At 34.9% G+C, this 23,859-nt stretch overlaps 1 protein-coding gene across 3 annotated transcripts in view; it reads left to right on the top strand.

The window, feature by feature from the left end:
* The window catches only part of SPOCK3 (SPARC (osteonectin), cwcv and kazal like domains proteoglycan 3), a 468,925-nt gene that overhangs the window by 306,958 nt on the left and 138,108 nt on the right, over window positions 1–23,859 (top strand). For all 3 annotated transcript variants that reach the window (XM_070505032.1, XM_014851442.3, XM_070505033.1), the window contains one exon: window positions 20,335–20,449. In XM_070505032.1, the coding sequence (XP_070361133.1) occupies window positions 20,335–20,449 (115 nt within the window). The remainder of the gene's footprint in view (window positions 1–20,334; window positions 20,450–23,859) is intronic.

Here is a 23,859-nt window from a genome sequence, read left to right as displayed (position 1 = left end):
AATGGTGCTGGGTCTGCACCCAGGTTCCAAACCTGTGAACCCAAGGCTGCTGAAGAAGAGTGCGCAAACCCAACCACTACGCCACCGGGCTGGCCCCTAGACGTGAACTTTTTTATATAGCTTACCTTTGTTGAGTTTGAGACACTCAGCATTCTTTTCGTGGAAACCCAATCCTCTATTTTGCCCTGATATTTAATCATATTAAGTCATATTTAATTAAGTTATATAGTTATGATATTAACTTACTTAAACAGATTTTAGGGACCAAAAATTGGAGTGGTGGTAAGCATAAAACTCACCTGACGGTAATGAGAGTTTGGAGTCATTTGTTAGCCTGAAATGTTCAGCATGCTGTGGGCATCAGTTGTCTCCCTGGAGCTTGATTGAGAGAAACCTCCAGTATAATTTTTTATTGTCAAACAAAAAATATTCATTCAGGAGAAACTAATTAATGCACTCCTTTTCTGTAAATATTACATGTTTGGGTTAAATAGAATTACCAAGTAAAGGTGAAATATGATATTTTTTGGTTAAATTTGAAGAATTAGAAATAATCACTGAATTATCATAATGTTTAAATATTTTCTAGGAAAATATGGAGTAAAAGTAAATTCTAATTCTTTTTTCCTTCAATCCTGGATTCATTTTCTCCTCAGAATATTTTATATGTATTGAGTATAATGTGTTGATCATTTTAGTGTTTTATAATAAACGAATTCACTATTAGTGTATTTAAATGTACACAGAAAGGTAAGGGAAACAATCTATAGTGATGAATGATTTTTGTTTTTCAAAAAAGAAAGGGAGAAATAAGAAAATTAAGTTTAAACATGAAAACTACATGCCATTTCTATAACAGGATTGTTATAGCAAACTAACTGCTTCTATTGTTAAATATTCAAAGAATTCTTCCACCTTTTCAATTATAAGTAGTGCAGTATCTCATTGCTGTGGCGATGGACCTTTGCCTTGCTTCTAAAGTGTTTCACTGACTAAATAATTTTTCTGCAACTTGTATTATATTGAAGAAATTTAACTTCATCTTAATTTTAGTCTTCCAGTATAATACGCTTTAGAGCCATAATTATCTTTGGAAGATAGCTTGTTGAAGTTATTAAGTGAGCACACTGCATTTGGAGGGTTCATGCTCTCATCTCCATCCATACTCTAAATACCTGTCCCTCCTTCTCCAGGAATTTGCTTTATGGGTTATTTTATGTCTCTTTGTCCTTAACTTTGACACCGACATAGACTTACTTTTTTGGCTTGTTCAAAACACTTGAGTTTTGTGTATTGGTGGCTGCCATTCACGAGTTAAGGACAAACGTTTCACTAATTTCTAAATTTATATATTGATGTATTTTTGAGATTATAGCCTTACTTTTGTATGAGTGACGGTGTTAAAATGGTCTTTCACAAAACTCTGTTGATATTACAGGATTTTTGTAGTTTTATTAATTTCTTTATTTTTAATGTAATTCCATAGGAAATGAAGATTTGGCAAATTTATGTTTTTAACACACTTTACTTTGAAATATCAATAATCAATCAAATCTAAATCTGTAAGTTTTGATCCACTGGTCTTCACTACTTGTTTCACTTACTGCTTTGCCAATCACTCCACCACACACCAAAAACTGGCTTCTCCTCCCATCCCATCACCAAAACCGTTAGACCACATTTACAGCAATTCAGTAAATACCAAATTCAGTGATTATTCCAAAATATTTTCTTATTGGATGGAAATGAAGTATTTGACAGTGTTAAACTCCCTTGTCATCTTCTGCTTCTGTTTTTTCTCGATACCTTGACAGTCGTGGACTTGAACAGTGACTGCAGCACCTTTGGATAGAGGCATCCAGGAGAACATGGGGTCCTTGCCCCAGAATACTTAGGCTGCAATCTCGCTACTTTACCGCAACTGCTAGGTCCTATATTCTAGGGGATTCTTCTAATGCTCTAATCATTGTTTCCCACAGCTTAATGCCAGTGGCTTAGCTGTGGGGATGAGGCATGGTGCGTTAATGAGTCTGAGGCCCATGTGTCTCTTTTTCGTCCACCACTACTATAACTTGTGTATGGATCTTACAGTATGGTAACCCATGAATTTTTCGCTACATTAACTTTCATAATCTCATACACACACGTGCATACGTTTATTAACCAAGCATTTATTTAGGTCTTTTTTTGTGATGGATACTGTGTCACTAACTCATTATTAATCCCCCTTTTATAGCCAAGAACACCGATGCACAGAGAAGTTAAGCAATTTTGCCCAGCGTCACCCAGCTAAGTCCAGATTCCATTCTCTAAATTAATTTTCCTTTTTTAAAATTTGAATTTGGGGCAGAAACACTTTTTTAATTAGTTGCCCTTCAATGTTTTTACATTACAGATATAATTAATGCGATGATTGCATTTATTTGAATCACTAAATAAAGATTGCAATGTGTGGCCTTAAATTTACAGAGCTGCTTGTTTGTTACTGGTTTGAAGCCTATGATTTCAGAGCCATTTTTAAAAATTATATTCTTAGAGATTTCACATGATAAATAAGTTTAATTTGTCCATTTTCTATGGTTATAATTTCTTGCAGAAGACAATCTTTTATGTTTTCTTCTAGAAGCTTTAACGTTTTAACTTTTAAGTTTAGGTATATGATAGATACGTGTTGGTTAATTTCTGAATATGGTAAGAGGGGAGGGTTGAATATCCCTTTTTAATATAGCCAGCCAGTTGTCGCATCGTTTGTAGCCGTTTGCCCCATTGGATTGCTTTGGTGTCTGTCAAAAGTGAAATCGTCCTGAAAGTGTGGATCTGTTTCTGCTCTATTTTGTTCCAGTGAGTTATTCATCTGTCTTGAGGCTCGTACCATGCTAGCCATTTGCTGTATCTTTAGGTTAAGTTTTGAATTCAGGCGCTTTAAGTCTGACTTTGTTCTGCCTTTTTAATATTTCCTTGGCATTTGCCCTCTGCATTTCCATATGAGTTTTAGGATTAGTTTGTCAATTTCTACAGAAGATCAGCTAGAATAATGATTCAGATTTTGTTGAATCTATAAATAAATTTGAGGAGAATTGATAACAATACTAAATCTTCAAATCCATACACTTGGTACATCTTTTCATTTAGTTAGATTTAATTAATTAATGCTGTGTAGTTTTTGGTATAAGGATCTGTAATGTTTTTAGTTAAATGTATTGCTAAGTAACATTTTTATTAATGCTATTAAAAATTTAATTGGTACTTTTATTATTTATTTATTTATTTATTTATTTATTTATTTTGCTTGAGGAATGTTAGTCGTGAGCTAACATCTGTGCCACTCTTCCTCTATTTTTTTGTATGTGGTACACCACCACAGCATAGCTGGTGAGTAGATTAGTTCCATGCCCAGGATCCGAACCTGCCAACCTGGGCCACTGAAGCTGAATGCATGGAACTTTTAACCACTCAGTCATGGGGGTTGGCCCAGTACTTTCACTTTTTATTCCTTTGTACTAGTATATTGTCATATAATCCATTTTTTTATACTGACCTCATATATTAACACCTCACTAAATTTACTTTTTCATAGTAGTGTTTAGTAGATGTCTCAGAATTTTCTACATATATTATCATTCTTTATGAATAAAGGCAAATTTACTCCTTCCTTTCTTTCTTTTTATGCATTTTATTTCTTTTTCTTGCCTTATTGTTCTGGTTAAGACTTTCAGTGCAATGCTCAATGTCCCTGTTTGCCTAATCTAAATTTAGGAGGAAAGCGTTCAGTATTTTACCATTAGGCACAAAATTATGTATAAATTTTTGTTTGTGAAAAAATAAAACCCTGAATAAAGCTTAAGCTAATGTTAATCAGGTTTTCTGCAGCCATTGTAGAATACAACATACAATTTTGGTGCCTGTAATCTGTTACTATCTATTAAAAAAAGGAAAATACTGCATATATTCACTTGTGGAGTTTTCATGTTAACTTTTCCTTCTAAGATAATATAATCTTTGCTTTTTTGATAAAAGGAACTTGTATTTTATGAATATTCCACATAGTAAGCATTTCTAAGGGGCTAGTTAGAACATGCTTGAAATATCCATGTTCCTTAAGAGAAATACAGTCGCAGTAGTAGTAGGCATATATTAGCTGTAGCTATAAAAGTAGTATTGGCAGTAATTGCTAAAATAATTGAGCAATAATGTCAAGTAATCTTCTAAGTATTTTATGTGTGCTAATTTCATCTTTAAAACAACCCTATAAGACAGATTCTATAGTGATCCGCAATTTGTAGATAAGGAAAAGGAAGCAATTAGCAGCCATAAAGCAGGTAAGTACGGAATTGGAGCCCAGCTTAGATCTCATAGAGTTCACCACTGTGCTGTTCTGTGCAGTAAAACTTGCCAGTAAGTTCCTGATTGATGCATTTATCACGTGTGGATGTTACTCTAATCATGTCCTTTGTAACATCAATTATTCATCACTTTATCAAGAAGAAGGAACCATGCAAGGCAATAGGAGAGATTTAAAGAAGCCATATATGTATTCCAACTCTTCAAAAACTTAGATTATAACAAGATAAATAGGTTACCCATGTGTAAAGATAACGTTAGCGTGTGCCATTCTTACCCAGCTGGTAGAAGGTATTCCAGCTGAGATATTCCAAAAGTTTCTAGGTAGTTCAGAATCAGTGTACCCACAGCACCTTTGGAAAAGCTGTGTGTGTGTGTGTGTCTCTTCTGTCAAAGTCGCACAACTCATGCCAACAAAGAAAAGATTTTTAAAAAGCTAACGCTTAGTGAATGCCTATTATGTGTTAATCATTGCTCTCTTAATATATTAATTAATTAATTTAATGTATTAATTTGTATATTAATTAACCTACACCTCATAACAACACTATGAGACATATAACATACACTAATATTTTAAAGATAAGGAATCTGAAGCATAAAGATATTAAATATGTTCATAAGGCCACAAAGCTAGTAAATAACAAGGCTAATGGTAATATAAATATGAATAAAATTATGAGTCTTATAAAGGTAAATAATATAATAAATTGTAGTACAATATATATGTATAATTATGCTTATAAATAATATATTAATAATGTGGATAATATTAATATAGGAAAGTAGTTTTAAAGTTAATAGATGAAAAATAATTTTCTAAGCAAAGAGAAAACAAATACATCATATATAATATCTACTTATATGTATATAAATTTATAATCATACAGATATGGAATAAACACAGTGGTACATGGCTGTCATATCCTTTTCAGTGAATACATGGGCTAATTACGTATTTTCCCACAATCTCTCTGCATATGCTCTGTGATCACTGTATGTTTCAATGTCCTCTAGCGTCCCTCCACCCTAGCTGCCCTCTATCAAGGAAATTAGCCTTGTTATGTGAATAGGCAATGGATTAAGTATGCTCTTGCCTCTGAAGCAAGCCGATTAAACAAACGCTAACTTAAACAAGAGGTAAGTTAACTCTAATAGAGAAACTGGGGGAAAAAATTGTCAATAGCTAGAATGAAGAAACATGAAGATGAGTGCCTTGTGAAAGAATGACGGAGTAGGCTTCATGTGAAAACATAGTGATGTAGATGAATTGGAAGATCCTCTAAACAGCTGTGCCCCCAGGGAATAGAAAGCAGGGAAGTACCTGTCATTAGGACCTAAGAATTCAAAAAGTAACCTATTTATCTCTGAACTAGCTTTGGGTAATAATACCATTATTATGGCATAATATTTATACCTTTGAATCTATTCTCTCGTGGATCTGGGGTTTTGGATTACACTACCTCAGAGCAGAGGTCATGGAAGCTCCAGGATGAGAAGTAAATTTAAGGAGTTCCATGTATTCATACCCCCAACACTTGGAAGCCCCAACATAAACCTTTTCTCTAGAAAAGTATAAGGAATACAAACTTCTAATGATTCCCCAGATTTTATTCTGCCAACACTTTGCTCACATACAAATAAATAAACATTACAAATAGAAGATATACACTAATAGAATACAAATAAATCAACAAACAAAATGAGAAAAGTCAACATGAGCAACAGTGAACAATGCAAACAATTAAGAACAAAATCAGATTTAGGTTTCAATACTTAAAATACTAAAATTGTCAGATAAATAACTAGGTAAATCAAAACATACTGCCACTATGTAAAATATTTGTTGTTGTTGTTGAGGAAAATTGGCGGTGAGCTAACATCTGTTGCCAATCTTCCTCTTTTTGCTTGAGGAAGATTGTCCCTGAGCTAACATCTGTGCCAGCCTTCCTCTATTTTGTTTGTAGGATGCCGCCACAGCGTGGCTTGATGAGTGGTGTGTAGGTCCACACTCGGGATCTGAATCCATGAACCCCAGGCTGCTGAAGCAGAGTGTGTGAACTTAACCACTACACCACAGGGCCGGCCCCTATAGAATATTTTTAATGTGTGAAATGTTTAAAGACACAAGAGTAGTTTTCTTGAGGAGGAAAAACATGGGGGTGGCTCTGAAAGACCAAAGACCATTAATGTCTCTCCCTCTACCATGTCTCTCAGGGTCTAAGGTGTTCTCTCCCCAAGGGCTAGGGTTGTTGCTCTCCTTCCATAAACACAAAATTAGCATGCCCCATTTCAGAATTAAAATTTCTCCATTTTTTCTTATCAGTTCCTAAACTCTGCACTTAAGTATTTCATCCGTTATAGTCCAGTCCAGGAGGGACAAGGGCATTTTTGTAAAAGTGAGACAGACATTATGTTCTTAACCTTGGCCTGCATGGCCTACTGTCAAGAGACCTAGAGAGCAGTGTGATCTTGGACCATGTTAATCCAACAGGAGAATCCAAGTGGCTGAACCAGAATTGAGCTTGAATTCCCATATCCCTTTTGGACAGGCTGTCACCCGAAGGTACAGCAATCAGGCCAGCCTGTGGTTACTATTAGGAGAAAGAAAGAAAAAGCCTAAATGGTTATAGTAGGTATGTATAAACTCTTTTCCTTTAGTTAACTACTCAGGCACCAGCTGATAGGGTATGTTCACTTTCTGGAGACAGCAAAATTCAGTGACCAAACTGGCTTACTAAGGTGAGGGAGGTAGAGTCAGAAATCTTTTTGAGCAGATTTTTGAAGAGACCATCCCAATATTTAGAATATCAGATGCTTGTGGATGGTGAGGCGCATGGAAGGTCCATTAAATACCTTGCCTGTGAGCCCACTGTTCAGTAGATTTTGTGATAAAAGTTGCCCTGTTGTCAGACTAGAAATAGTCTAAAAAGTCTAACACATGACAGACTATTTCAAAGGACATGACATTAGGGTGTGGCCAGAGTCAGCTGATGGAAGTGGAATAGCAACAGCATTACCTGAAAATGTGTCAAGAGAGACTTGTTGCCGAAAGGGTCCGTTAGTGTTGTGGAACCCCAAAGATAGGGAGTATAACACCTTGCAGCACAGCTTCCAAATCAGCCTGTTGGTTTACCTGATATAAATGACCAAATAGAATGTCCAAGGGAGGAACATACTCCTTCCAATACCCAAAGAGTCCACTTAGTTGCTGGGACTTCTTTTTTAGTGATGACCAAAGAGAGAACAGTTTTCCTTCAGTGTTGGAAAGGCAGTATTGTGAATCTACCCAGATAATTTTAAGAAACTAGTTAGCAGACAGGCCCCTGGATTTTGTTGGTTTATCAGCTCTTCCTGCTGGCAGAGGTGGAATAACACTGCAGTCAGCATCATTGGGTCTCAATCCTCTGACTTTCCAACCAACACAGCTGCATCCTTATAGGGAAAGCTTTGGACATTAGAGGTTATAAACACCCACTGGTGGCAAATGGTGAAATTTTTCCCTCTTGAAAACTTAACATGTGGCTCTTGGCTCTTTTTTGGATAAGGGAGATCTTCTCTAGCACTTACCAGACAGTGAAGTACAAACACATAGCACATCAATACCTACTATCCATTCAGATGGAGAAGCAATAACAATATCCATTGAGTTTGTCCAAAAAGCCCCATGAGAAAGGTCATGTTGGCTTACCTTCCATATTGTAAATCCTGCCTAAGCCCCATGAGTTGAATCCAGTGGTTGAGCCCCAATAGAAGCTGACATGGTGGTGACTTGAGTGTCTATATCCAACACAGACATAAAAGCTTGAGCCTCTCCTCTACCCAAAGTTCTTCAGTACGTTTGGATCAATGTTCATGGCCTTCTGTCTCATTTAGAAATAAGGAAACCTTGATCTTGTTGTCAAGATAATACCCCTTCCTCCTCCTGCCTGGAGGCTCGTGAGCATTAACCAAAGCAGTATTTAGACAGTTTCGGTCAATCTTACCCCTTGCTACTCAGGCTTGAAATTTTCAGTAGCAGGTAAAACAGTGGGTGAACCTTACAATACCTTTGGCTCATGACTTAGGTGAGAGCATTCACTACTGGATCATAGGAAATCTTCTCATATCTTCTAATCTGGTCCATGGGGCTTGGTGTCCCTTCACTTCTAGAAAGCCATATCTGTGCCAGCATCACATCCTTATTGCTAAAAAAAAGTCAAGAACTATGAAGGATTTGAGATTTTTACCCTACTGGCAAGTAAATGCCACAGTTTCATGAATGCAGGCAGAAGACATGAGCCTCCTGGGTCAGAGACAAAAGAATTTATTACTTATAACACAAGCAGCATAATTTTTATGTTTATGTCAGCTCTTCTTTCCCCACAGGGGCAATGCAGAGTGGCCCAATTGGATGTTCCACACACATTGGGTTTGTGTCACAGCTAAGGATATATGGGTATTTTATAATGGGCTGTAGACAAGCTTCCTGAAACTTTTCCCTGTGAGAAGACATTATCTTTATTTTACTGGGAAACAAACAAATCTGCCTGGTCTTCCGGAAGGAGACATTGTCTCTATCTTGCAAGGGTATTTACTATACAAACAAAACTGAATAGATAATACAAAACAAAAGGCTGTCAATGCCTCTGTTCCCATGATGTACAGAAACACAGGAGATCCATAGGGACTTGTGTCTCAACACTACAAAATAGTAGGGTAGCTCTATAATGTCAGAAAAACTAGATATACAGAGAAAAGTCATAGAAGATGAAGAGAATTGCTACAGAATGATTAATATGTTAATTTACCTGGAAAATCTAATATAATAATTCTAATCTTGTATGTATGTAATAAAATAGTCTCAAGATATATAAAGTAATCTTGTATGTATATAGTAAAATAGTCTGAAGACATAAAAAGAACTTTCTACAGGAAGAAATTATCAAGTCTCACTAACATGTCGTGAGATTTCAACACTCCTCTCTTAGCAATTAATAGAGCTACAGACAACAAATGTTAGGCTCCTCCCCTCTGTCCCCTGGCTCAGAGTAAGTCAGTGGGACCCACTGCACACTGATGGAGAGAGAAGGGTTGAACCCTGTGTTATAGCCCTGGAGGAGTGCCTACCTGTGCCTAAGAACATGGCATATTTAGTGAGGAATGTTCTTGGAATTTGTATTCTGAGATGACCAGCAAGACTGTCAGATTACTTCTGCTAAGCTATTAAGAAAATAGATTGAGCACGTAAGTAAATTTATGTCTCTCATTTGTTGGAGAAAGTAGTTACAAAGATAGAAAATGGGAGGCTGGAAAGAATTCTGAGATGTTGGATTGAAATTGGAGGGATCAGTATGAACTCATGTTGAATATTTTTGGGGTTTAAAACAATATATATACAAGGACACATGGAATTTGTTACAGTTGTTTTTGTGTGCATGTGTATCCTAGAAGGTTGGCTGTTTATTTACAATATTTAATAAACTATCCACCTCTGCAGGTGAACTTGTTTGCTTCTGTTATCTCTGTTTCACCTTACCCGGACTGTTTTTCTTTTTCGTATTCACCTTTCTTGTATAAACTCATATTTAAGAATATGTATTAGCCACTCCAGTTAGCAGGTCCTCCCTCTTTACTGTAGCGAACATGGCCAGGAGTCTTCCTTCCCAATGTGTACGAGAAGCCATGGTCTTAGATGCGCATTTATTCCTGTAGTCAGTCAATGGAAGGCACAGTAACTCTGGGTATAATGGCTTCTCAGGTTACCCTCTGAGATTTGCACAAGAGGAAACTTTGCCTAGTGGAGAAACAAAGTTTACGCGTTTATATCTTCGTGTCAAAACCATTTGCACCAGATCTTCCCTATATTTCTCTTTGAGCACATCCCAAGGTATTTCATTGCTACCAGTGCTTAAAACTCCATGGGGGGCCGGCTCCGTGGCCGAGTGGTTAAGTTCGTGCGCTCCGCTGCGGCGGCCCAGGGTTGGATCCTGGGCGCGGACATGGCACCACTCCTCAGGCCATGTTGAGGCAGTGTCCCACATGCCACAACTAGAAGGACCTGCAACTAAGATATACAACTATGTACATGGGGGTTTGGGGAGATAAAGCCAAAAAAAAAAAAAAAGGAAGATTGGCAACAGTTGTTAGCTCAGGTGCCAATCTTTAAAAAAAAAAAAAGGACTGCATAGGGGCTATTGACCATTAAGCATATATCTTAGCTATAAGAATAGTACATAATTATAGATAGGCTCTTGGTATTTCTTATGCATAATAAACAAGGAATTTCCTCAAGCTTTATGTTTATTAAAACAGTTAATATAAAAATTTAAGTATGTAAGCCCAATAGACATTGAAATGTATGAACAAGATGTCACAATTTAGTATTTTTGTTTGCGTAATTGTTGAAGTCATCTCCTGCTTTGAGATTTTCAGTCTTTTCTCTTGTTGAGTAAATTTAACCTTCTGTCCTGAATCTTTTTTTTTTATTGAGTTATTGATAGGTTACAATCTTGTGAAATTTCAGCTGTACATTAATGTTTGTCAGTCATGTTGTAGGTGCACCACTTCACCCTTTGTGCCCACCCCCCACCCCACCTTTCCCCTGGTAGCCACTAAACTGTTCTTAGTCCATAATTTTAAATTCCTCATATGACTGGAGTCATACACAGATTGTCCTTCTCTCGCTGGCTTATTTCACTTAACATAATTCTCTCAAGGTCCATCCATGTTGTTGCAAATGGAATGATTTTGTTCTGTTTTGCAGCTGAGTAGTATTTCATTGTATATATGTACCACATCTTCTTTATCCATTCGTCTGTTGCTGGACACTTAGGTTGCTTCCACGTCTTGGCTATTGTAAACAGTGCTGCAATAAACATTGGGGTGCATAGGACTTTTGGGATTGCTGAGTTCAAGCTCTTTGGATAAATACCCAGTAGTGGGATGGCTGGATCGTATGGTAGTTCTATTTTTAATTTTTTGAGGAATTTCCATACTGTTTTCCATAGTGGCTGCACCAGTTTGCATTCCCACCAGCAGTGTATGAGGGTTCCTTTTTCTCCACAACCTCTCCAACATTTGTTGCTATTAGTTTTAGATATTTTTGTCATTCTAACGGGTGTAAGGTGATATCTTAGTGTAGTTTTGATTTGCATTTCCCTGATGATCAGCGATGATGAGCATCTTTTCATGTGCCTATTGGCCATCAGTATATCTTCTTTGGAGAAATGTCTGTTCATGTCTCCAGCCCATTTTTTGATTGGGTTGTTTGATATTTTGTTGTTGAGTTGTGAGAGTTCTTTATATATTATGGATATTAAGCCTTTGTCAGATATATGACTTGCAAATATTTTTTCCCAGTTAGTGGGTTGTTTTTTTTGTTTCAATCCTGTTTTCATTTGCCTTGGAGAAGCTCTTTAATCTGATGAAGTCCCATTTGTTTATTCTTTCTATTGTTTCCCTTCTCTGAGAAGGCATGGTGTCTGAAAAGATCCTTTTAATACTGATGTCAAAGAGTGTACTGCCTACGTTTTCTTCCAGAAGCCTTATGGTTTCAGGTCTCACCTTTAGGTCTTTGATCCATTTTGAGTTTATTTTGGTGAATGGTGAAAAAGAATGGTCAATTTTCATTCTTTTACATGTGGCTTTCCAGTTTTCCCAGCACCATTTGTTGAAAAGACTTTCTTTTCTCCATTGTATGCCCTCAGCTCCTTTGTCAAAGATAAGCTGTCCATAGATGTGTGGTTTTATTTCTGGGCTTTCAATTCTGTTCCATTGATCTGTGCACCTGTTTTTGTACCAGTACCATGCTGTTTTGATTACTGTAGCTTTGTAGTATGTCTTGAAGTCAGGGATTGTGATGCCTCCCGTTTTGTTCTTTTTTTCTCAGGATTGCTTTAGAAATTCGAGGTCTTTTGTTGCCCCATATGAATTTTAGGATTCTTTGTTCTAATTCTGTAAAGGATGTCATTGGGATTCTGATTGGGATGGCGTTAAATCTGTAGATTGCTTTAGGTAGAACAGACATTTTAACTATGTTTATTCTTCCAATCCATGTACATGGAATGTCTTTCCATCTCCTTATGTCGTCTTCCAATTCTCTCAGAAAGGCCTTGTAATTTTCATTATATAGGTCCTTCACTTCCTTAGTTAAATTTACCCCAAGGTATTTTATTCTTTTTGTTGCGATTGTGAATGGTATTGTATTCTTGAGTTCTTTTTCTGTTGGTTCATTACTGGAGTATAGAAATGCTACTGATTTATGCAAATTGATTTTATACCCTGCAACTTTGCTATAGTTGTTGATTACTTCTAACAGTTTTCCAATGGATTCTTTGGGGTTTTCTATATGTAAGATCATGTCGTCTGCAAACAGCGAGAGTTTCACTTCTTCCCTCCCTATTTGGATTCCTTTTATTCCTTTTTCTTGCCTGATTTCTCTGGCCAGGACCTCCAGTACTATGTTAAATAAGAGTGGTGATAGAGGGCATCCTTGTCTCGTTCCTGTTTTCAGGGGGATGGAGTTCGGTTTTTGCCCATTGAGTATGATGTTGGCTATGGGTTTGTCATATATGGCCTTTATTATGTTGAGGTAGTTTCCTTCTATGCCCATTTTGTTCAGAGTTTTTATCATAAATGGCTGTTGGATCTTGTCAAATGCCTTCTCTGCATCTATTGAGATGATCATGTGGTTTTTATTCCTCAGTTTGTTGATGTGGTGTATCACGTTGATTGATTTGCGGATGTTGAACCATCCCTGTGTCCCTGGTATGAATCCCACCTGATCCTGATGTATGATTCTTTTGATGAATTGCTGAATTCTGGTTGCCAAAATTTTGTTTAGAATTTTTGCATCTATGTTCATCAGTGATATTGGCCTGTAGTTCTCTTTTTTCGTGGTGTCCTTGTCAGATTTTGGTATCAGGGTGATGTTGGCCTCATAGAATGTGTTAGGAAGTGTTCCATCTTCCCTAATTTTTTGGAATAGCTTGAAAAGGATAGGTATTAAATTCTCTCTGAAAGTTTGGTAGAATTCCCCAGGAAAGCCATCTGGTCCTGGGGTTTTATTCTTTGGGATGTTTTTGATTGCTGTTTCAATCTCTTTCCTTGTGATTGGTCTGTTCAAATTGTCTGCCTCTTCTTAAGTGAGCTTTGGGAGATTGTAGGAGTCCAAGAATTTATCCATTTCCTCTAGGTTATCCATTCTGTTGGCATATAGTTTTTTGTAGTATTCTCTTATAATCTGTTGTATTTCTGCAGAGTCTGTTGTTATTTCTCCTCGCTCATTTCTGATTTTGTTTATTTGAGCTTTCTCCCTTTTTTTCTTTGTAAGTTTGGCTAGTGGTTTGTCAATTTTATTTATCTTCTCGAAAAACCAGCTCTTTGTCTCATTGATCCTTTCTACTGCCTTTTTCGTTTCAATAGTATTTATTTCTGCTCTGATTTTTATTATTTCTCTCCTTCTGCTGACTTTGGGCTTCATTTGTTCTTTTTTCTCTAGTTCAGTTAGGTGTGCTTTAAGGTTGCTTATTTGGGATTTTTCTTGTTTGTTAAGATGTGCCTGTATTGCGATGAATTTTCCTCTTAATACAGCTTTTGCTGTATCCCTTATGAGTTGGTATGGCATGCTATCATTTTCATTTGTTTCCAGGTATTTTTTTACTTCTTCTTTAATTTCTTCAATGATCCATTGCTTGTTCAGTAGTGTGTTGTTTAGTCTCTACATCTTTGTGCCTTTCTCGGCTTTTTTCTTGTAATTAATTTCTAGCCTCATAACACTATGATCTGAGAAGATGATTGTTATTATTTCAATTTTTTTAAATTTGTAGAGGCTTACCTTGTTTCCCAACATATGGTCTATCCAAGAGAATGTTCCATGTTCACTTGAGAAGAATGTGTATTCAGCTCTTTCAGGGTGAAGTGATCTATATATGTCTATTAAGTCCAATTGTTTTAGTTTTTCATTTAGCTCCACTATTTTCTTGTTGGTTTTCTGTCTGGATGATCTGTCCATTGATGTGAGTGGGGTGTTGAGGTCCCCTACTATTACTGTGTTGTTTTTAACATCTTCCTTTAGGTCTGTTAATAGTTGCTTTATGAATCTTGGTCCTCCTGTGTTGGGTGCATAGATATTTATAAGCGTTATTTCTTCTTGATGAAGTGTCCCTTTGATCATTATATATTGTCGCTCTGTGTCTCTCTTTACCTGTCTTATTTTGAAATCCACTTGGTCCGATATGAGAATTGCAAAACCTGCCTTCTTTTCCTTGCTATTTGCTTGAAGTATTGTCCTCCACCCCTTCACCCTGAGTCTGTGTTTGTCCTTGGGGCTGAGGTGTGTTTCCTGGAGGCAACACTGTCCTGAATCTTTCATCTCTGTGTATGTTCTTTTAAAATCCCTTCTTATTTACTCCTATTCTTTTTCAAAGATTCTCTTCCATTTATATCTGTAAAAATAATTTCTTCTCAAATATCATCCTCATTTTTAGGAGTACTTGGTATCATGATCTTCCATTTTCATCCATTCCTTAATTATTTTTAACCATTCCTGTATCTTTAAGGAAAATTCTATAAGCTGTTATCTATCAAAGTCCATATTATATATTAAGATAAATAATGAGAATGTAGATCAATAGTAAGTTAAAATGATTTCATTAATTTTGTGTATGTATTATGTCAATCATCAAACATGTTTTTATAGATTTTACTTTAACTGAAGCTATTACTGATAATGGAAAGCAACAATGGTCTGGAATAATTTGAACAAGAATTTGAGTTTAATGACAAATTCAATGAACTGTAAAAATGAGGCGATTGTAAAGTAAACATACTATCCTTTTGATCCTTAAAAAACTTTAATTTATTACCAGATATTGAAGTCTAGGATATCTGTTTACAACAATGGCCTAACAAAGAGGAAAATGTGTATATGAACTGTTCATTATGCACACAAATCACAAAATAAGAGACATTTGACAACAGATGATCTTATAACTCAACTAAATAATTCAATAATATGAAAAATAGTAAGGTTTTTTTAATATGCATTCACTCACAGTCTTGACTGAGATGAGAGAATACACAATCCTGACATTCTAGGACTACTTTGCGTTAAATAGAGTTTGCAGCAGAATGTAATGCAGCAATCCCATGTACATCTGTGATCATACTCAGATACTCTTCAAAGGGAAACCCTCCAAAAACCAGTATTGCATCCAATCCTGTGTTCACAATCCATATGTCAAGTTGTTTTCTCTTTGGCATGTTCTGATGTTGTACTACAGGACAGTGTAAGCTCTGTCCCAAAGGACAAGTTTATGCTGGGTATTTTGAGATGTGTTTAATTTCAGAAGACAAATAAAATATCTGTAATAATAATACCTATTTGGAAAATTGAAGATATACCTACTGGTCCAGAGATTACATTACATCTAAGAGAATGTGTTCAGTAAGATAAAGGTAAAGGATACTTTTCTGCCTCATTTTTTCCTGGCAGTGCTCATTGCTCTGGTAATCTAGTTGACAAGAGAACACTATTTTAACTGGTTCATGACTACATAACAAGGATTGTAAATTTATTAACCTGAGTTAAAGTGCCTTTACTGTCCTCATGTCCTCTCACCTCAGTTAAAATCAACCTGTCTTCTGCAATATAATTGCCCGCCCCCCCACTTATTTGCTGGGAATACATTCTAAGACCTCCAGTGGAACCTGAAACCATGCATAGTACCGAACCCTATATATATATATATACATACACTATGTTTTTTCCTATACACACATACCTATGATAAAGTTTATTATATAAATTAGGCACAGTAAGAGTTTAACAACAATAATTAATAATAAAATAGAATAACTATGACAATATACTTTACAGCTTTTCTTTGGCATATCCTGATTGCCAGCATCACTACTCTTCCACTTTGGGGCCATTATTAAGTGATTTCATCACCTTACTCAGAATGGCATGCATTTTAAAACTTAAGAATTGTTTACTTCTAAAATTTTTCATTTGTTTTCAGACCGCTGGTAACTGAAACCATGGAATGCAACACTGTGGATAAGGGGAACTCCTATACCCAACTTCTAGATGCTGACTTGAATGCCTGATAGAAACAGTTTGAAGTAGAAGGAATAAGAGGAAATTGACTTGCGTATCAGTGCGCCTTAAAGATTGCTTAAATTAAGGACTTAATATTCTCAGGACTCTATTTGGTCCTTTTTTCATTTGGACTTTGCTTAGTAGCATCTGTGCTCACATCCTTAGTATTGTCCCTTTTACGGCCTACCTCTGTCCCCTCAGATCTAACTGAGAATGTAGAAAAAATGACTGTGACCTGCCTCGTGTCACCCATGGTGAGGGTGGTATGATATAACATTTTGTAGGGTAAAAGAAGTTTCCAAAAATAAAGTTTTTGGTGAGACGAGAAGTTACCCAAAATAAGCAGGGTGTTATTCCTTAATGAAAACTAGAGTGTTAAGCAGATTAAACAATGGTATAGTGTCTACTTTAGTGTAAAGGGTCGATAAAAGTTGTTCCTATGTTTAACTCCCCGCTTGTGCATGTATGCTACAATTATGATATATGTGTGCAAATAGTAAGTCCCTACTGAATGAATGAATTCAAGACGAATCAACTCATTTTTTCCTCCTCTGATTGTCTTTGCATGGGAAACACCAGAGTGGGGATCTGAAAAACTCAAGTGGAGGAGATTTACTTAAAAAGTGTTAGCTATAGCTAAGTATGAGGGATTCTATTCATGAAGGCTCAGATTGTGTCTACGATATTGGTTATCTAAGGTATAAAAAGGTATAATGTAATAGATTCATCAGTCCAATAGATTAAAAGAGAGAGACTAAAACATCAGTGATTCATAATATTCCATATTTCCCAATTTGTTTTTTCACTTGACTAAAAATTTTCGCCATTTCAATGAGAAACAGAACATTGTTGCCGTTTTTACCTCTTGCTAATTCTATACTTGTTCTACATTGGAAGCACTATAAAATAGTGCTTGAATCCTATTTTAGCCATATATTTTTGATCAGTTGCATAAGGTCTCTAAGCTTCATGTGTAAAATTTATATAAAAAAATACCTATCTTATTTTGATGATCAAAAAGCTAATGTATCAACACTGCTTGTCACAGTTCTTGACACATAGTGATGCCACAATGAAAATAGTAATTTATAAACTGTATTTTGTTGTTTTAGCTGATTTTCATTTTCTGCTTTTTCTGGATAATCAAAGTCCCTGTAGTTGGTAGTTTTTTATACCATTGTTTTTATTTTATATGCATTACTTTCATGAATGCCCAAGAAAAAATTCCTAAGGAAATATGGAACAGATCTTGGGAGTTTAGTTAATCCATTTAATCCATTCTTTGTCTTTCAGTGGACCAGTGCCTACATCAGGGCTTCTCAATCTGTGTACTACTGACATTTGAGTTCAGATAATGCTTTATTTTGGGGGGCTGACCTGTGCATTGTAAGATTTTTAGCAGCATTTCTGGCTGTAACTAGTTGGGGCCAGAGCAATCCCCCTAGCCGGCTAGTTGAGACAACTAAAAATGTCTCCAGATGTCCCCTGGGGGGCAAAATCATCTCCATCTGAGAATCTCTGATTGAAGTCATCTCCCATGGCCATGGTGATTGCGTCATCTTGAAGACCTGTAACAGTAGCCTCTCCCAGTCTTTGCTGACCCTGATGGCTGAGGTCTTTTCTTTGGGCAGCCTAGATCTCTCCTAGTAAGATCATATTTTCTTCTTTGATCTTGTTATGAAGCCAAGACTTTAACTTACTTTCCATGACAAGTGTCAATTTTGACCACTGAAACATCATTCTGCAGGCTTGCTTTTCACAATATCTCATAACTTAAGTGTTCTCAATACTCAGGGTCTTAATCAGGAAGGCATTAATCATGTCTTTCTCTACAGTATTTGCATTTTTTGGTAATTATAGACTAATGAGCATGCCCTTTATGTGATATTTTAGTTCACTTATACCTTGATAAATATTTCAGCTTTGGGATAATTAAGTAAATTGGACATTATTAATTAGAAATGCAATCAGTGGATGTAGGTAAAAAATATTTCAAAATAACACTTTTCATGTCTTAGTATTCTTTGAATAAAATTCTTCATGAAGACTCCTTTTTTTCCCAAATCAATCCATAAGTAAATACAACTAAATGGTTTTCTGATTACAGGAAGCTAGATTCAATAACTGTGCGCATGGGGTATATTTGCTGTACGTTTGATTCTGCCGCTCTTTACAGAAACACATCCAGAAACAAAGTGTTCTGTAGAATCATTCTGAAAGAGAAATTGTTTCATTTATAAAGCAATTCTTTTGCAAAACTGTAACTTTATCATTTAACGCAAATCTTGCAGACAGCTTTGAAATTTTTAAATTATAATTATGTCAAAGAAAATTAGCTAAGAGGTGAAACTTTTTTGATGCAAGTTAAATTTTTATAAAGATTGTGCTCTTTTCTTGTAAATTACTTCCTTGGTAAATAACATTACAAACAATGACACCTCAACTTTTAAACAGAAAATACGTGATTCACCTTTTTAATAAACTAACACCTCATGTATTTTTGTTGTTCATTCAAGTATTTTTCAAACTTTCATCTTCTTTGAATAAAAAATCATTGCTAAAATAAACTACATTTAAAATGTAAATGAGTAAAGCGTAATGTATCTTGGAAGGGAGCAAACATATTTTCAAATTTCAAAATTCAATATTAGCTATAATTAATATTGACTTTTGACTTTGCCTGTTCGTATACCACTTACAATTGCTCTTGAACTTTTCTTAAATTATGTCATGAGTCAGAATTTTCTTGTGACCCAATCCAGGGTTCTGAAGTACTAAGTTAAAAGAAGTAACCATAAAGAATATGAGATTTCAAGTCTCAAAGTTTTATATAAATTATTTGGCTTTCATCAAAGCACTCATAATTTCTTAACTCTTTCTACTTTTGATTAATTCCTGGGCATTTGTAATTACACTTAAAATTCATTGTGATTTTAGATGACAAGTTCATTTTGTTCAGTTATTGAAATATTGAATAATGAGAAATAATACCTTTGAAAGAGTTTATTCCTCCAAAAAGGCCCACTAAGTCACTACAAGTATGTTCCAAGTGTAATAATTCTTAATCATTTGTTGCAGGGCTAGTTAAGAATTTTGCTTGTCCATTAGAGAGTTATTTGACAAGGAAAAAAAATGTTGCACAGATGTGTGTAATCTGTTTAGTCATTGGGTGTATTCAGTGCTTCTTGTTATCAGCTGAAGCTGAATTAAATTAGTCACTGGTGCATTTGTCGATGGGAGCCAGAAAGTCTACCCTATTTACTTTTAAAATAATTTGCACTGAGCAAATTATGGACGTAGCCACTAAAGAAATCACATTACTTCAGAATTAGCAAGATCTATTTCTTGTAGAGTAGGAAGATAATTATTGCCTCTTGAAAGATGGAGTAGGTTTACAATATTTTTAATCATATCAAATGTGCAGTTATAAAATATCACCGTAAGAATGAGTTAAGGGTACTCAGGCTTAAAATTCTGCAGAGAGTAATGTTTACAAATAAAGTCAAAGAAAAACCAAACTAAAAAAAAAACCCTCATGTGACGTAATAATTTTTATTATTTGCCTTTAATTTCATTCAGATTTTGTTAATATTTACTGAGAGCCTGGTTCATGGTAGCTACTGCTGTTTGGTTCTTAAAAAGCTGTAGGTTCAGTCTTAATATCTCAATTATTCATATAGGAAAATAGAGGCTGAAAACATTTAGAAAACTAGCCCCTAATGCCGCATTTAGGAAATGGTATGCATAAGACTTGAATTCAGGTGTAATGCTGTTTGTTCTCTCCCATTCATTTATCTTTCTCCATAGCATGTATAATAAAATTGCAACTGTAATATTGTCACATTTTTGACTTTTTATTGATATAACTAAATATATTAGAATTATTATTGTTTTATCTTTTTATACAGTGCAAACTAGAATATCAGACATGTGTCTTAGGAAAACAGATCTCAGTCAAATGTGAAGGACGTTGCCCTTGTCCTTCAGATAAGTCCACAAGTACAAGCAGAAATGTTAAGAGAGGTAAGTGATGCCAATTTACTTATAATTTTATATTGATTCCCTCTATTAAAATGTTTTGCAATAAATGTTAAGCAATTAAATACACAATGAAATTTACTTTTATAAAAATACATAACAGTAGTTGTATTGTAAGTGAAGTTTCTTTTCCTTTAGCTTCAATTATTATAGCAAATAATGTTTTTCTATAGATTTCCATTTATCTCCATAGTGATAGCTGGATGCTTCTTTCTTGCATGCTCACCATACATAAGAAATCTAAAGCAATGTCTTCTATAATTATTTTGTCTAAAATGTGAGTTTTACATACAAGTTTTCTTTTGGGCAACCAAATGAACAGTGGTAACATAGCCAGTGATAAAGTAGTTTGGTCAGAGTGAAACTGGTCAATTAGTACAATCTTTTGAAATGAAAATGTCTACCCCATATGGAGTGTGTGTGTGTGGATAAAATTTCCTATTGAAGAATTTCATAAATTAAACTTTCTTTTGATTAGATCTGGAGTTTTTAATTCTGTATTTTTATCTGTTTGTCCAATAAAATAGCAAAATACACTTAACTTGATATGTGTTGTAGTATATAATTTGGTTTTTTGTAGATTATTTATTGTAGTATACATGGTATTATTTACGTATTTGAGATATTGTTTATGATTTTAAAGTAACCTCCATGGCTGCTAGTTCCAGTTCTGTGTGACTAGAGATAAAGAAGGAAATGTAGAGAAAATAGATGTTTCTTTAAGTCAAAGACTCTTTCACAGAGCACAATCATCGACATCTATTATATATTTTATAGCTATCTGAATCTTGTAATTTAATAATTTTTATCATTGGCCCTTAATGTGGAGAGTTGATTTTTGCCTTTTTTTCTAAAAAATGTGAACAATGAATATGCAGATAGGAAACAATCTTAGTTAATATGAAGTTTGTTTAATGGAAATTATGTATTTTCTTAAAAACATGATAAACTTGATATTCCCTGTTACAGTCTGATGATGGATATTTTATTACAGATAAAACTTCTAAAATTCAACTATGCCATTTATATTGGTCTTTACTCATTATGTAATATTTAAGATAATTTAAAATTAAACTATATTATAGCATTGGCCTTAGTAAAGCAACCAATCAATTTTATTATTCAAAAGTAAATTAGTTAATTTGCAAATTAATGGTAAGCCAGTGCTCAAACATTAGGCAATGTGCAGAAAGACACCAACTGGTGGAAGAAAGATTCTAAGTTGCCTTCCAGGAGTCCCATTCTTTAAACCTCATCCTTGTTGCCTTACAGGCCCAAGGCGAGCTTCAGAGCTTGGTTCCTTATGGATTCCACCTCCATCTGCCCAGTCTGCTAACTCCAATATAACCAAACAAGGATGTTTAGCATGAGCTTGACTATATTAATCAGCCCTCATATAATTAAGAGCTAATTATATTTTTCTTGTAACTAAAGTAGTGCAATATCTCTACCTTCCTCATCCCCACTCCCTATTTACATAATTGAATACGTTTTCCTCTGAAAATCTCTTCAGGTATGAAGTGAATCCTACCTTGGTGTTCAATATCCATGTCTCATTCTTTTCACGGAGGCTCTTAAGAACACCATTTAAGAAGGAGTAGTTATAATAAGTGTAGACCTCTAGTACATCGAAGCCTTTCACCGAGCTTTCCCTTCAATAAGATTTCCTGCTTTTAAACTTCGTTTTGAATGAGAAGATATATTTGATGTAGTGTCAATTTATCATAACCTTCCACAAACCTCAAAAGGAACTCAATATACATTCAATATGGAAGGTAACATATCAAAGAGGAGGATACCTTGTGAATAAACAATAATTATGTTTCATATGGCTCAAATTCTCTGTACAATGTTTATATTGTGAGGAAGAAAACTTTTCTTAAAGTCATATCTTCAGGGGATAAAGATCATTTGTGTTCAGTTGTGCATAGAAAGTGAGGCAAGACAAATTTAAACTAATTCTGCTCTAATGGACTGTGAGGGCAAAACAATACAGGATTTTGCTAGGTGCTATGGAAAAGTAGAACAGAAAATTGTGAATGTCATTTCTACACGGTGCCAAAGGCCAAGAGATGTGGGAAATGTAAAACTTCGTTCAGTATCATTTCTAATCTTTCAGCTGTCATTTACGTTGGGAGTATGCCTTTGTTAGACTGTGCAGTGCAGGAAATTTTATTGAATAGCATCTCTGTTCTAGAAAAAGTGAGGAAGAAACTACCAACAATAGAGTAGTTCTTAAATCTTTCTGATTTCCTACATTTGAGGTCAAACTGACAGCATAGTATGTTGTCACTGTGTTAAAAGCAGAAAGAAATCTTCAAATCAACTTGAAATATATTGAAACTAATAAAAATATATTTCCTTTATATACTAGGAAAAAAATAAAGTTCTCCTCTGTTCTTCTTGTGTATTCAGTAATTGATGTTCATAAACTTGTCCAAGTATATACATTCAAAAACCTAAATAAAGAAAAATAGGTAATTTACATTTTAAAAATTCTAGATTTTCATTTGACATAAGTAAATAAGCATACCCCTCTTCAATCAGTAACTTAACCGTACAGTTTTCCATTTTTCTAACTCATAAAATCAAGATTACAAAAGCCAGTGCTTCTAGGTCCCTTTAGTAGATTACTTCCTTTTTTAAAAAATATATTTATTGTTTGATCACAAATATACAACCATCATTTGGAAAGTTAATCAATTTAATTCACAGAATATTGACATTTCAGCTGATTTGTAAAGGCCTCTAGTATATTTCATATAGCCAGGTTAATATGAGATTCATAGTTGTGAGCATGGACCATTTTCCACAGATTTTGTATATATATGTAAAATGCAATCCTAAATTTTAGAAGGACTTGCAGAATCAAAGATTAAGAATGTTGGGAAGGAACTTAGAAAGCAAGTATTTTGCAGTTGGTAAATCCAAACTCAGAGGAGTCTACTGCAGACATATCATAAATTATCTACATAACAGTGGTGCATAAGCACAGTAAACTTGAGACCTATATTATAAGTACTCCATTCGGTTATTCATTTGATTGCCTAGATTTAGAAGAATCTTTTGACATTTTTCCTTGGTTTCAAAATTGAGTATTTTATGATCCCAAATACTTTTCTTATTATTATGGGTTTTATGTAGTTATTATGGTTTTGTATATGTACTGTTTTAAATTTTTTATTAATTTTGAATATCACTTTAATATTTTTTACCCTCACCCCAACATGCATCTATGTATCTAAATGTACTCACACACCTTCATAATTTGAATTTTAATAGAGAGAGCCATAGAAATGGAAGAGAACCTATAAAAGATTTCAATGTTATCAAAAAGATAAAAGAAAACAAGTGTTGGTGAGGGCATAGAGAAAATGAAACCCTTGTGCAGTGTT

This window comes from Equus asinus, chromosome 3 (genome assembly GCF_041296235.1).
Source record: "Equus asinus isolate D_3611 breed Donkey chromosome 3, EquAss-T2T_v2, whole genome shotgun sequence".
NCBI classification, from domain to species: Eukaryota; Metazoa; Chordata; class Mammalia; order Perissodactyla; family Equidae; genus Equus; species Equus asinus.
This window is presented reverse-complemented; position numbering and strand designations above follow the sequence as displayed.